This window comes from Dendropsophus ebraccatus, chromosome 13, assembly GCF_027789765.1.
Source record: "Dendropsophus ebraccatus isolate aDenEbr1 chromosome 13, aDenEbr1.pat, whole genome shotgun sequence".
NCBI lineage: Eukaryota > Metazoa > Chordata > Amphibia > Anura > Hylidae > Dendropsophus > Dendropsophus ebraccatus.
Window position 1 is genome coordinate 72,679,840 of NC_091466.1, and position 14,884 is coordinate 72,694,723.

General features: G+C 41.6%; 1 protein-coding gene across 5 annotated transcripts in view; it reads left to right on the forward strand.

Annotated features, from left to right (window-relative positions):
* Positions 1-14,884, forward strand: part of PCNX1 (pecanex 1) — a 94,425-nt gene that overhangs the window by 36,782 nt on the left and 42,759 nt on the right. For 2 of the 5 annotated variants that reach the window (XM_069950329.1, XM_069950330.1), the window contains exons 7-10: positions 3,660-3,789; positions 7,058-7,299; positions 12,667-12,760; positions 14,254-14,311. In XM_069950329.1, the coding sequence (XP_069806430.1) occupies positions 3,660-3,789; positions 7,058-7,299; positions 12,667-12,760; positions 14,254-14,311 (524 nt within the window). The remainder of the gene's footprint in view (positions 1-3,659; positions 3,790-7,057; positions 7,300-12,666; positions 12,761-14,253; positions 14,312-14,884) is intronic. The other 3 variants (XM_069950333.1, XM_069950334.1, XM_069950332.1) reach the window with 2 other exon arrangements.

The following is a 14,884-nucleotide window of genomic DNA, read 5'->3' on the forward strand; positions in this document are numbered from 1 at the left end:
CCGCAGTAAAATCCGCTGCGCATACCTTCACAGTCACTTAAAGTCTGCCCCCTTAACCCCCCGCGTCCCGGGTACAAACATTACTGGGTGCGCAATCAGCTTGCTTCACAGTCCCACCGCAGCACACTGATTGGCTGAGCGACGGAAGGCCCAAAGCAAGGCAGAGCGCGGACCTGGCAATGTATGTTCCCGGGTTAAGGGGGCTGACTTAGGGTGGTATTACACGAAGCGATTTTTTTCAATTAACGATTAACGATAAACGATCTCCAACAATCGCAATAGCGGTTGCCTAATAATCGTTCGTTTTACTACACGGAAAGATTATCGGTTATATTGGAGCAACAAAATTCAAGAACACTCCCCTTTCAATTTGCGAATGAACAGGGAACGGCTAACGACATCTTATTCAAACGAACGATGTGCGAACGATGTGTAAAAGACAAACGATAAAAATAGATTCAAAACCTATTAAACGACCAGCGACCAATCGTTCGTCGTTTAATCGTTGTCTACTATTACACTTAAAGATAATCGTTCAAATACGACCGATTGAACGATTATTCGAACGATAATCGCTTCGTGTAATACCACCCTTAAACATACTCGCAGCAGAATGAGAAGCCTCTCATTGAAGTGACTTTTTTTCCATCTGCTTTTTGAATACCTGGCCGTAGATAACAGCCGTAGAAAATCTGTGTGTGAACATAGCCTGACCCTGGTTTCATACTCGGGTAGTGTATACACTGCAGATCTCACATAAGGCAATCCGTAGATAAAATCTTCAGCAAGTTTTATATTCACTTAAAGGGATCATCCAGACTTAAAAAAAAAATGTCTGCTTTCTTCCAGAATTGCCATCTCTCTTGTCCTCGGTTTGGGTGTTGGGTTTGCAACTCTGTTCCATTAAAGTAAAGGCCCTATTACACAAAACTATTATCGGCCGTTACAGCCCATAATCGTCATAATAGAAGACAACGATTAGCCGACATGAACAATGTCGGCTGATCTTTCTCTTTGTTGAAAGCCAAATGACTTAGATCGTCGCTCCGTAAAACAGGAGCGGCGGCAGCAGACTGCTGCTATCTCCCATGGGCTGCCTGCACAATCTAGCCATCAGCCGTGCAGTCCCTGCTCATGTTTAAGAACGCCAGCAGCAAGCGGGAAACGAGGAGCAAGTGACAGCTGACAGCGCTGACCGTGTTATAGGGGCTTAAAGAAGCAGTTAACAAAAAATTATTATTGCCCCCTTGGTGGGCGCTGGCACATATACTCACCACAGCTGATCGGTGTCCCACAGCGCGGCTTTGTTCCGGTCCTGTGGTGCCATTCAAATCCGGCGTGCGCTCACGTCAGCCTCTCCTGTGATTGTATGCCGGGACTCAGGCGCTTTACTGCATTCTCTATGGAAGCGTGTGACTTCCGGCATTCAATCACAGGACACAGAAGAGGAGTCACAGCAGAGGCTGACGTTAGCGCGTGCCGGATTTGACGGAACGTGCCAGCTTCTACTGGGCGAGGCCAATAATAATTTTTGGTGAACTGCTTCTTTAAATGGAGCTGAATTGTAATACCACACACAACCGGACTACAGAAAGTTGCCATGCTTTAATTCTGAATAATCCCTTTAAGCCTTTCAGTCATTGGACACCACTTAAATAACAGAGCATTGGGTACAGATTCAGAGAAACTCGCTGATCTACATTGTCGATTTCCTCGTGAGAAAACGGCAACTTATATACATGTGAAAAAAATAATTATATATATATATATATATATATATATATATATATATATATATTATATTATATTTATGTATATATTATTTTTTTTTTTTTTATTACTGAGTACTCCGCATTGTCATTACTCTATTTGCTTTCTATACTTTCCTTGTGGTCAGGTAGTTCTTTGTTCTTTGCTGCGTTCTGCAGTGGGTTACAGTGAATGGGTCCTTTCACTAAAATGACACGTAAAGCATCTTCTGTTTTTTTTTTGTTTTTGTTTTTTAAAGGTGATTTATCAATACAACCATTTAACACCCATCCACAGGTCCCAGTTATTGGTTCCTCCCAGTAGTCCTCCTTGTGTGCCTGTGTGACCACTGCTCCACTTACTGCCATAGGATTAACCAAGATTGCGGACTATGATCTCCATCAGTACCATAGCAATGAAATGCTACGGTGGTCGTGCAAGTACACTGCCGCTTCGTTCACGAGGGGCACGTAAACCTGTAGAAATGTTCGGGTTCAGGAACGTTAACTAAACTTGTATTCTCTGCCTTTGACTCCCCGCAGCTGCCAAAGTTGGATGCAGCCCAAGGCCATAGGCTGTGTCAATGTTTTCCTGGCAGCCAAAGGGCTACATCCAACTTCGGCACCTGCGCGGAGTCAACGCAGAGAATACAGGTTCGTTTAACATTGCTGAACGCTAAACATTTTGACACAATTCTTGAGGTGTCCAGGAGTGGGGGGGGGGATAGTGTTTGGACCCCTAGAAATCATGTCTATATCTTAATTAATCTCCTATGCTTCCACTAGCTATAGCTGGAGCAAAACTGAGCTTTAGCCAATCCAAGTATATGTTATGAAAAAAATCTGCACAGAATTATGTAATACTGAACAACATAGTGTTTAAAGGGGTTCTCCAGCTTTAGAAAAACAAGTCCGCTTTCTTCCAGAGACAGCACCGCTCTTGTCTCCGGTTCAGGTGTTGTCTGCAATGAAACGCATATTTTGAACTGAGTTGCGAAACCTGTATCCAAACTGGAGATAAGAGTGGTGCTGTCTCTGGTAGAAAGTGCCCATGTTTTTCCAATGCTGAAGAACCCCTTCAAGCTTATGTGTATTGAGTGTGTTATAATCCTATATGTCTGATCCTTCCCCTATGTCATTACTAAGTGGTTATTCCCATTTAAAGGGACTTTGCCTTTAAATGATACCTGTCATCAGTTTCACACTGACAGAGTTATGGACAGCATTAAACCAAGGGCAGGCTTAATTATTACAGTGATGTATGACGTGCCCAGAAACACTATGGCATTTCAGAGGAATCGCAGACCTATCACTGAGGACTGGTGGGGTGGGGGGCAGCTTCAGGGGACCGTCCTGATGACATGGAGCCCCATTCCCAGACCCATTGGATTTGTATGAAGTTCCACATTGTAAGGAAAGACTGTATAAAGCAGGGATGGGGAACCTTGGCTCTCCAGCTGTTGCAAAACTACAATTCCCATCATGCCTGGACAGCCAAGGCTAAAGCCTTGGCTGTCCAGGCATGATGGGAATTGTAGTTTTGCAACAGCTGGAGGGCCGCTTCTGCTTTATAAGATGGGAAGCCTTTCAGTAGAAGACCCCCACATGACCACCCTGCTTGCTTTGCACCCCTACTGTATACCAGTCATAATGTGTCTTGTATCGCTGCACGTTTGATCAGCTGAGGTTTCTTTATTTGCTAAGTCTCCGCTATAGGTGCCATTCATGGTTTTTGTCCCTTCATTTTTATTTATTTCTTATGATATGTGTCATTTTATCTGTAGTGCACAACACGGAAGAGTCTCTGAAATCGGGGAGGTGGGGGGGGGGGGTCCTAGACTGAATATATTGGATAGTTATATCGGCTAGTTGTCTCATTTTTCACCTGAAGTCTCTGTCTTGCTGCTGCAGCGCACACCAGTGAGGAGACTGTAACATTTCGGCGTGAACGCAGCACATTTAGGCGCCAGGCTGTACGGCGCAGGCACAATGCAGGGAGTAATCCCACTCCTCCCGCATCGCTCATTGGATCACCCCTCAGGTATGGTATTCCAAGTTCCATCATATGGCATGCTGCAGGCTTCTAACCATCCCTCCCACTCCCCGTACCTGTCATCCTAATACAGTAAAATACATCTATGTCTTGCTTTGATCCCTTCTCCCTCTCTCTATTGGCTTTCTCTGCATGACACTGTCAGCATGTGATCTGCATGGGTCTGCTGCAAGGCAGAAGTAGTCAAACACCTATATAGTACTTTACAGTTTCTTCCTAAAAAAAAAATCACAAATAAAAGAAAAAATCATTCCTGTTTAGCTGGTAAAGATTTTAGCTGCTTTGTGGTTTGCTCAACCCTTGATAAGGTGCTCTTTCCTTTTAGTATAGATATTGCAGGTATATGGCTAGTATCCCATCATTTGGTAATCCTGATCACTGAGATTTCTACCAATTGGTGCTAGTGCTAGTACCCTGTCTTTACTTGGCTTATTCCATAGTCAGTGGTTGGCCATAGGTCCTTGCATCACTTCCACTTTATTCTAGTGGTGGGGCAATAGTGATGGTTTCTCTTCCAGTTGGCCTTACAATAAAGACCATAAACCAGCATAATTTGGGCACATTTATGTGTCTATAATACGACCGCAAGTCTGGTGACCTGAGCTGATCTGAGGGTCATCTGATCTGCAGCCGTAAGATAAACACACATTGGTGTGAACCCGGCCCAGAGCGGATCTGTCGGCTGAATGTGCTATGTAAGGGCAGCATATTGCAGTTACAGGTCCGTACCCTTTGTAGGCAGAACATTGCCCAAAAAATTGTGCAAATTGGGTAATTGGCGTGCTGGGGGAATATAGCGGACTCATGTATATGGGTTTGTACTATGTCAATGGCCACTTTGGCCACTAGCAGTATGGGCCTTTAGCTGTAATAACCTGCATTTGCATCTGGCAACATATTTAGCTGACAAATCCGCTGTAATATTTAATAAATTTTTTTTTTTTTAGTGCAGACTTTCAATACTAGACTAATAAAACAGATACACAATTTAAAGGGGTTATCCAGGCCCATATTTTTATATGTATTTATTTACATGCTTATACACACACACTATATATAATATATATAATATATATATATATATATATATATATATATATATATATATATATATATATATACATTTTTGTGAGCAGGATAACCTTTTTAACACTAACAAGCAGTCCCCAGAATGGTAAATAATCTCCAGCCTGCTTCAGCCGGTGTCTCACATTACATTATATGTGCAGAGCTCTGCTGCTCCTCTTCTTATCCATGTCTAGCTTTGCACCACTTGCAGTTTTGCCATTGTTAAATTATTCATGCTGTGCTAAAGTTAAAGGGAATCTGTCAGCTCTATATCATGCTCAGAGCTGCAGAAACGGGCTGTTAGGGAGAGAGAGAGAGAGAGCAAATCACACCTGTCTCTCAGCTGATAACTGTTTGCAAAGCTATAAAATTATGTTTTACTTCTAAGCTCGGGAATCAGAGAGGCCGGGCTGAGCTGCTGCATGCATACCTCCTTCCTCCGTGCTTGGCTTCCAATCATCCAGAGCAGGCAGAGTGAGATGTCGTGGATGCTGCAGCTTAGCCCGGCCTATGACACTTGAGCCTGAGACGGAAACATAATTTTATAACCTTCCTAAAAGACAGGTATCATTTTGTTTTCTCTACCTGTCCGTGATCTGCCGTTATTACGCTATACAGCTGACAGATTCCCGGACGCACCCTAAACGCATTTTTCTGCACTTCTGGGCTGTTCTCTTTGCTAGAAATAAGAGTTTTAGCAGCTGATGAAATGTTTCCTCTTATATCTAGACATTGGCTTTTTTAGGATTAGACAGCACAGTTTTTCAAGAACTATTATTATATTGAGCCACTGAAGTAAGTGTTCGGGTCAGACTACCACAACCCCACCTCATGGTCCATCCGGGATAGTAAGACGTATAAGTTTTCTCCCCTGTGGACTAAAACCTAATACATAGCACTGATCCATAGTAATGGGGAGCTGGGATCACAGTCATACACATCCACACCAGCCGCTATTTACAGGAGGCAATAACAAATAATTATATATATATATATATATATATATATATATATATATATATATATATATATATATATATATATATATAGCAGTGACATCACTGACCGCCAGCACGGCTCTAATAGCGGGTGCTAGGTTGGTTTTTTGTTTTTTTTTAAGATTTTATTTCAGTTATAGCTCAAATTTCAGTAATTGTTCATAAACGTGAAAAGATGGCAGAAGAGGAGCATGGACTACCTCTATTGTTCACAACCAAAGATTTTGTCACTGTGTAGGCCTCTATTATGTAAGTGGTTTTTTTTTTGTTTTTTTTAATTGATTACATCCAGAGGCGTAAAAAAATTTTTTTTTGAGAAAGGTAAATGTGTGGGAGTCAATACTGATCCAGCAAAGCATATTAGTGGTGCTATGACTGCAGTCCCTTTTGGTTGGTATTTTACCATACTGCTGGAGTAGGGAACCTTATCTCTCCAGTGGTTGCAAAACTACAACTCCCATCATGCCTGGACAGCCAAAGCTTTAGCTTTGGCTGTCCAGGCATGATGGGAGTTGTAGTTTTGCAACCGCTGGAGAGCCAAGGTTCCCTACCCCTGCCACATAAAATAGATTGGCAAGAGAGGTTATAAATGTTTCAAAAATCTCTTTCAAAAATCTCTTTAGGTTTTTTTTTTTTTTTTTTTTTAATTATCTTACAATCCTATTTTTGCAGAAATGCATTATGGTCATTTTTTACTTTTTTTTTTTTTTAAATTCTTGCCACCCGAGTCAGTACAAGGATTTGCCTGCCCAGCCAATCACTGACTGGGGGCGGGGTCAGTTCCTTGTACTGACAGCAGAATCCCAGGCACTAGCGGGAGCCCCTCTGTGAGAACAGTGGTGGCGGGGAGGAAGGATTTTTTTTTTTATTTAGGAAAAATAGCGACCAGAATTTTTTTTTTTTTTCCAGTTTTTGCAGCAGTAAATCCACACGATTCGCATTGTATTTTTTAGCTTTGCCACATGTGGCTGTACCATGACATCTGACCTTAGCTCACCCGTATTAGTACTAGGTTTGTTTTTTAGCCTCTGGTTCCATCCACAGATGTGGGAAATAGACGACAAAATAGAGTTCCTCATTGGTTATACATCTTCATGGTAATCTTAGGATCTGGTCAGGTAACTTTTCGCATAGGTTTCACTTGTTTCACTTCCCCCTTTAATGTCTACCCAATGACTGTTTTCTTGTAGCCTTCAAGATGGTCATCAAGGCCAGCAGCCATCAACCCAGGTCCAAGTCCAGTCCCGTCCCCCTTCCCAGGCTGCAGTGCTCAGCGCTAGCGCCTCCTTGCTGGTGAGAAATGGGAGTGTCCACTTAGAGGCATCACATGACAATGCATCTGCCGTAGGCAATAGCAGTTTGCACGATGAACTTGGTATGCAGGCCTTATGTAACCTTGGGGACATGGAAGTTTTAATGCAGCACATTTTGGGTAATGATGCAGTTCACTTCTATTCTTTTTTCCATTCCAGAACCCTGTGTGAATGTGGAGATTTTCTTGTTGATAACTTGATTTTTTTTATTATTATTATTATAATATATATATATATATATAATAATATTTACTGATTATCTCTCTCCTGACAGCTCATTGATCTTAAGTGCACCTCTACTAACATATACCATGGGGATCATGTATAAAAGTGTTAACTTAATGCATGTTGGCCATAGGTCAAAACTCTTAAAGGGACATTCCCAAGTTATTCCATCATAAGAGCAGCAGTGAGCATGTGTGTCCGCTACGTTATTCCCACAGGACACTTGTTGTCAAGATCGCAATAAATGTGGATAGGGGAGAAGTGTTAATGGTGGGATAACCCAGTTCCAGTGCTAAACTCCAGCCCATGAAGTAGGTGGCTATGCACTATACACCTCTGCTGTGTAGCCATAAGCTGGAGAGTGAAGCGCACAGCCACGTCCTTCTCCTGGCTGTATATACAATGCCATGGAGGTCTCAGCACTGGGATCCTTGATCGATCAAAACTTTTGACCTTTAAAAAATAAAAAATTCTTCGAATGACATCAAGGGTATGTTCACAATGTGGAATTTCCTCCCTTTGAGTTGTTGCGGAATTAGAGCAGAAAGCGGAAATTCAAAGCTCCAATGAATCTGCCCAAAGAATTGACATTGGGCGGAAAGCGGATCCGGTGCAAAACATTCGACACGTAAATTCTGCCATCGGGGTTTAAATCCCATTGAACACAATAGGATGTTGCCCCGTACATATCTTACAGGCAGAATTTCTAGTCGAATACATGTAAATGTAAGTGCAGACTATTCTTCGGTGTGAACGTACCCCAAGGCTTAAAGCAGAGTCCGTCATTGTACATACATTACAAAGGAATCAGAAACGTTATAGCCTTCTGCAGCATTGTAGACGCCATAGTTGCACGGATTATATCGATTTGCAATATTCTGAGACAAAAAAGGTAATATGTAAAATATATATATTTATATTTTAAACTTAAGAATTAGCACAAGTTAATTTACATATTATATTTATTAGCAAAAGTAAAAAAAAAAAAAAAATATATATATATATATATATTTATTTATTTATTTTTTTTGTTCTTTTATACATGACCCCTATTTAGTTTTACACTTAACAGAGTTGTCCAGTTCTAGAAAAACATGGCTGCTTTTTTCCAGAATCAGCACCTCTCCTACGCTCACTTTAGGTGTGTATTTGGCTCTGTTAGAGCTGAATTGTAATACCACATACAACCTAAGGACAGGGGCGGCGCTGTTTTTGCTAGAAAGTCGCGGTGCTTTATCTAATTTTGGATAATGCCTTTAAACTTGCTTTCCCATATATATAGATTTTTTCCAAATCTATACTCACCCTGCTTCTTATCTATATACATCGGCTTTCTTCTCAGTTTATCTTGCCGCCAATTGGCAGGATTGTACACTTAATCAATTTTATCCCCACAGGACTGACTGATCCCCCTGCGTATTTTATTCTAACAGATTTGGAATTACTGTTTGTTTCTAACAATAATACATTACAGATCTTCTTAGTTTACAGGTTCTTTGTATATTATATACTCTTAACAGTTTTACCCTTTATTGGCTATTTTAACCTCTACTTAATGCCATCATTTTTCCTCAGCCTAAAAAGTCACTAGTTTTCCGTATTTACAGTACATAGTCGTCTTTTTTTGGCTTCATTTCATGTCTTGCTAACTATGTTGGTGCCATATAAACATTTGCAGAATGCGTGTATTACCTAAATATCATTGTAATGATGAGAGAAAATCTGGTTGGGGAAATAGGAATGGAATTCATGTATTTCTTCTGTAATGCTGTATGTCTGTCATCTGTGCCCTCTTTGGATCTGGTCCTTTTTCTAAACTTTTTAGTGCACATACAATTAAATATACTATATATGGATTATTTCTACTAACCCTAAAATGTATTTAAAGTGAACCTGTCACCACATGTCGCTGTGTGGTTGCAGAGGTTTTGGTGCTGTGTGACAGGAGAGATGACCGTACAATGTGAGCACCCTCTGCTACTGAATGTGAACATGCAGCAGCTGTACACATGCACATTGGAGGGAGACACCTAGTGGCCATTTGTATAATGTTGATATAAATGTAGAAAACATGATAGAATATATTGCAAAACTGTTTGTGGTCACAACCCCTGTTGATTGTTTAAAAAAAAAATAAAAAAATCGACATACAGTGCCCCTTTAACTTTAAGGTAAGGTTAGGACTTTTCTGGACAGAGGGGTTTCTGCTTTCATGAGTTAATGATGCTACACTCGGTCCGCTACTCCAACAGGTGCTCCAATAGTCCTACAAGATACCATTGACACATCAGCATACGTCTCACAAAACGTCTACGGGTTTCTAGTGACAACCGCTCCCTTGATCGCGACAAATACTGTTTTACATGAGCCAACATTTAAAAATCTTGCTCCTTCTGATGATGATGACATCATAATATGGTCCACCTTACAGGTGACATGTGATTATAATAACACCAAAGTTTTGCTCGGTTAAAAACTGTGTAAGGGCACCAATGCGATTGTGTTGTAAACATAGTGTGCACAAGTAACATAGTGTGCACAAGCACCAATGCGAATATGTTGTAACCAGTGTGCACAAGTACCAATGCAATTAGATTGTAAACATAGTGTGCACAGGCACCAATGCTTTTATGTTGTAAACATAGTGTGCACAGGCACCAATGCGATTAGGTTGTAAACATAGTGTGCACAAGCACCAATGCGATTAGGTTGTAAACATAGTGTGCACAGGCACCAATGCTTTTATGTTGTAAACATAGTGTATACAAGCACCAATGCGATTAGATTGTAAACATAGTGTGCACAGCCACCAATGCTTTTATGTTGTAAACAGTGTATACAAGCACCAATGCGATTAGATTGTAAACATAGTGTGCACAAGTACCAATGCGATTAGGTTGTAAACATAGTGTATATAAGCACCAATGCGATTAGGTTGTAAACATAGTGTGCACAAGTACCAATGCGATTAGGTTGTAAACATAGTATGCACAAGTACCAATGCGATTAGGTTGTAAACATAGTGTATATAAGCACCAATGCGATTAGGTTGTAAACAGTGTATATAAACACCAATGCTATTAGGTTGTAAACATAGTGTGCACAAGTACCAATGCGATTAGATTGTAAACATAGTGTGCACAAGTACCAATGCGATTAGGTTGTAAACATAGTGTATATAAGCACCAATGCGATTAGGTTGTAAACATAGTGTATATAAGCACCAATGCGATTAGGTTGTAAACATAGTGTGCACAAGCACCAATGCGATTAGGTTGTAAACATAGTGTATATAAGCACCAATACGATTAGGTTGTAAACAGTGTGCACAGACACCAATGTGCTCACACTTATGAGATGCTTTACCATCATTGTATTCATGTCCTCTCCATTCAGGAATAATAATACTATATAACAATAGTGAATCTGCCTATACTCTGTAACTTGCATAGAATGTATATACCCCGTGCATTGTTTTTAACTGAGCGAAACTTTGGTGTTATTATAATCACATGTCACCTGTAAGGTGAACCATATTATGATGTCATCAGTAGGAGAAGCAAGATGTTTACATGTTGGCTCATGGGAAACAGTATTTGTCGTGATCAAGGGAGCGGCTAGCACCAGAAACCCGTAGAGGCTTTTGTGAGAAGTACGCTGATGTCTCCATGGTCTTATGGGTCTTGGAATAAATTCTGATTCACCTGCAAACGCTGGTTCCTTGTATCTTGTTAAATATCAGAATACATGCCTTACACCTGTTGTCAGAGAAGGATGAGGAGGCCGCCATATACATTACATCAAACTCACAGCCCTCCAGCTGTTGCAAAACTACAGTTCCCATCATGCCTGGACGGCCGAAGCATCATGCGTTAGACCCCCCCCCCCCCTCCTTGCATTAGATGATCCTACTGAAATGCATGGGCTGATCTGACTTTATTCTATGGGCAGGTTAATGCTATATGAAGTGATAATGGAAGTAATTTTCACCCAAGTTATAAAAACGTGACCGAAGAACGGCACAACCATAGTCTGTGTGCAGCTCGGCATCGTGTTTTATGTTGCTTTGTAGCTCAGCTTTGACAGCTCGGAGAGAAGCAGAGTCTAAAGTGTGGCCTGGTTGGGGTCTGAGTGTTTAGCCAGGGGTGCAGCCTATACATCTGCCCTAGCGGATTGATTTCTAGCAACTCCTACTTCCTGCCCCCTTCCTCCTCCTAGATATCACCTTAGTTCCTTCTGAGTAATCCATAACATGTGCACTGCAGCTTCTCTCCCACTTCCTCCTGTACCTTCTGCTTTGTCGTGTTCTGTATGTGATATTTACCATGAAGTATGACAGTCCTGGAAAGGTTAAAGTGTCACTGTCGTATTCCCCCCCCCCCCCCCCCCCCCCAGAGATTAATAGTCCAGGCGATTTTAAGAAATTTTGTAATTGGGTTTATTAGGCAAATATGCCATTATGTGCACTCGAAAAGCCTTTCTCCAGGTGGCCCCCCCTCCCCTCCTCCTCTCTCTCATTCACTGCTCATTATCAGGAAATCTCCACTCTTTTACATCAGTCGGGCCCTGTGTAACCTATGGAGAGGGGAGGGGGGAAGAAGGGAGATTAGTCGCCAGCAGAGAACAAAGGATTACACAGTGGGAGCTGTGTGAAAGCCGGTATTCAGATGTCAGAAAGATAGCCCGGTGATGTAGCTGTAAATTAACTCTTTGTTGCCCTGTTTTGGTTCTTCCTCCACCCCTCCCCTCTCCATAGACAACCATGGAGACAGGGGGGAGAGCTTCAAACTGCTTTTTCATAATAAAAATGCTTTTTTCGGCTAATAAACCCAATTACAAAGTTCCTTAAAATCGCCTGGACTATTCATTTCTGCAAAAAAATTTAAACAACAGTGACACTTTAAGAATGACTCTGTTCCTTCCTCACATTGTAAGATTTCAGTGCTTGTGTTATTTTTACATGTAAAGGTGCCCACACTCACTAAGCCATAGACAGAATAATAGACTGTATGCTTTTCATGCGGCTCTTGTTTGGTCAATGGGTGTCTTCAGTTTGGCTCTCTAATACCGTCATGGCCGCTATAAGAGCGCATTCACCTAGTCTGTCTATTGGTCTTTGTGTCTGAGGGCATCTCGTAGCATAACCTAAGGTGGGATTTGTGCATTAGTAGATGTCATTATTGGCTGCATTATTCCTGTGTTGAATGGTGTCAGGTTGTTTAACCAGTCCGGTCTGCTCTCACTTTCTCCATCACCTCCAGGTAAATTCACCCCATCCCTCTATGAAACAGGCGGCTGTGACATGTCACTGGTGAACTTTGAGCCAGCTGCAAGGAGAACATCCAATAACCTCTGGTTTGTATTAGAATTTTCTGTATTTATTTAGGGGGAAGGGGGAAGCTGCAGCCAGACTGCTTTGGTGGTGGTTTATCTCTCTGAGAACAAAGAGGTTGGGGTGCTGTTTTCTCCACCAACGACATCTGTCGGGAGAACCCCCTACACCTTATACTACTGGCGTTGGATACAGCTGACAAAATTATAAAGTGCATGGGGATTTTGGATCCGTACTGTAGCGATACAGATTAAGGCCATGTCCACACAGAGTATTTTCGAAGACAGAAGCAGCCGTTGTTGGCAATTAAAACAACGGCCGTTCTTGCCTTATAGTAATTCACTGCATTGAACTCTATGGGAACAACGGCCGTTGTTTACACACCGTATTGAACAAGGGCTGTTGTTCGGTAGGGCTGCGGAAATAATTGACGTCAGTTGTTTCCGGCTGCTAGAGTGCGAACGACAGCCGTTGTTCTGCTCTGACTGTCGGCCATACATTGCTTAGAGTTCAATGATTAACTGAATTGCAGACACCCAAAGGTGCCGGCAACTAAAAAAAAAAAAAGTTTCTGTTGCCATTATGGTAGTATCGGCCACACGAACATGTCATACGGCGGCAGTTGTTTATACAGAATGTGAACATAGACTTAATGTACCTACAAAGTTACTTATGTCTATCAGTTCTGTAGATAATAGAAGTACACACAATAGCTGCTCCCTGTAGAATGACCTCTATAAAGGTCACCGAGCATGCCCACAAGCCTTTCCCAGGTCCTGTCTATTTGTCTATGGGGCTTGATGTAAAGCAAATCTCTAAATGTCGTGAAAACGGCTCCCCATAATAATGCACTAAACCTAAATTAAAAGAAAAATCATATAAAAAAAAAATGTCTTTCAGTCCCTGTCTTTGAGGTGATACATTACCTTTAAACCCCCCCCCCCCTATCCTGGGAATAGGTGCTAATTGGGTTCTCTGGAGGGGAAAAAAATTCAAACTAACTGGTGCAATAAAGTTAGACAAATTTTGTATTTAAAAATCTCGTCTTCCAGTATTTATGAGCTGCTGTATGTCCTGCAGGAAGTGGTGTACTCTTTCCAGTCTGACGCAGTGCTTTTTGCTGCCACCTCCCCCCAGAGCAGCACCAAATCCCCATAGAAAACCTCTCCTGCTCTGGACAGTTCCTGACATTGACAGAGGTGGCAGCAGAGAGCATTATGTCAGACTGGAAAGAATACACTACTTCCTGCAGGACATACAGCAGCTGGAAGACTGGAGATTTTTAAATAGAAGTAATTTTCAAATCTGTATAGCTTTATTGCACTAACTGATTTGAACACTATTTCTTTCTCTGAAATACCCCTTTAACTTTTATTCTTGGGATAATTCTGATGCCGATTTCTGTACAGTGTGCCATGTTGTTTCATTTTAATAGGAATTGACCTTTTTATATTCACTAGATTTAAGATTAGCTCTTAGTATTTTATTATAAATGTACGCTTTGTTTCTTTTACAGTGACACAGATTCCCATGTATCAAGTTCTACCTCAGTTCGATTCTACCCACATGATCTAGTAAGATTATTTGCGGTTCTTTCCCATCTGTAACATTTTCCAGTTCTGTTCTGCTCCACAGCTCTGTCATCGTAGGTGTCAAACTTGTGGCCCTCCAGCTGTTGCAAAACTACAATTCCCATCATGCCTGGACAGCCAAAGCTTTAGCTTTAGCCTGAGTTTGACAGCCTTGATCTGTCCGGCCAAGCCGCTTGTGCCCATCAGAAGGCGCTTGTTCGGTTACAGTAGGGTAGCCGTGTTCTCCACCCTGTGTATTTATACTTTCTGGCCTTCCTGCATAATGGCCGAGCTCTGGAGCCAAGCAGATGATTTATGATGACAAACATTGTTTGCTGTTAGCACGTATAAGTAGTAACAAAGGGCATCAATTATTTATATGTAATCTTTTGCACCGTTACATGGAAAATACTTTCCCCTGACTAAGATTTATACAGTGCAATAAAACCGAGGCTCCGAGGAAATGTCTTCCGACCTCGCTGCTTAAAGTGACAGCAGAAATCTCTTCCCTTGTTCGGTGCCAGACTTAGCTATTCTTGTATTATTGGTCTCCTTATGTCTTTGTGATGTTTGCAC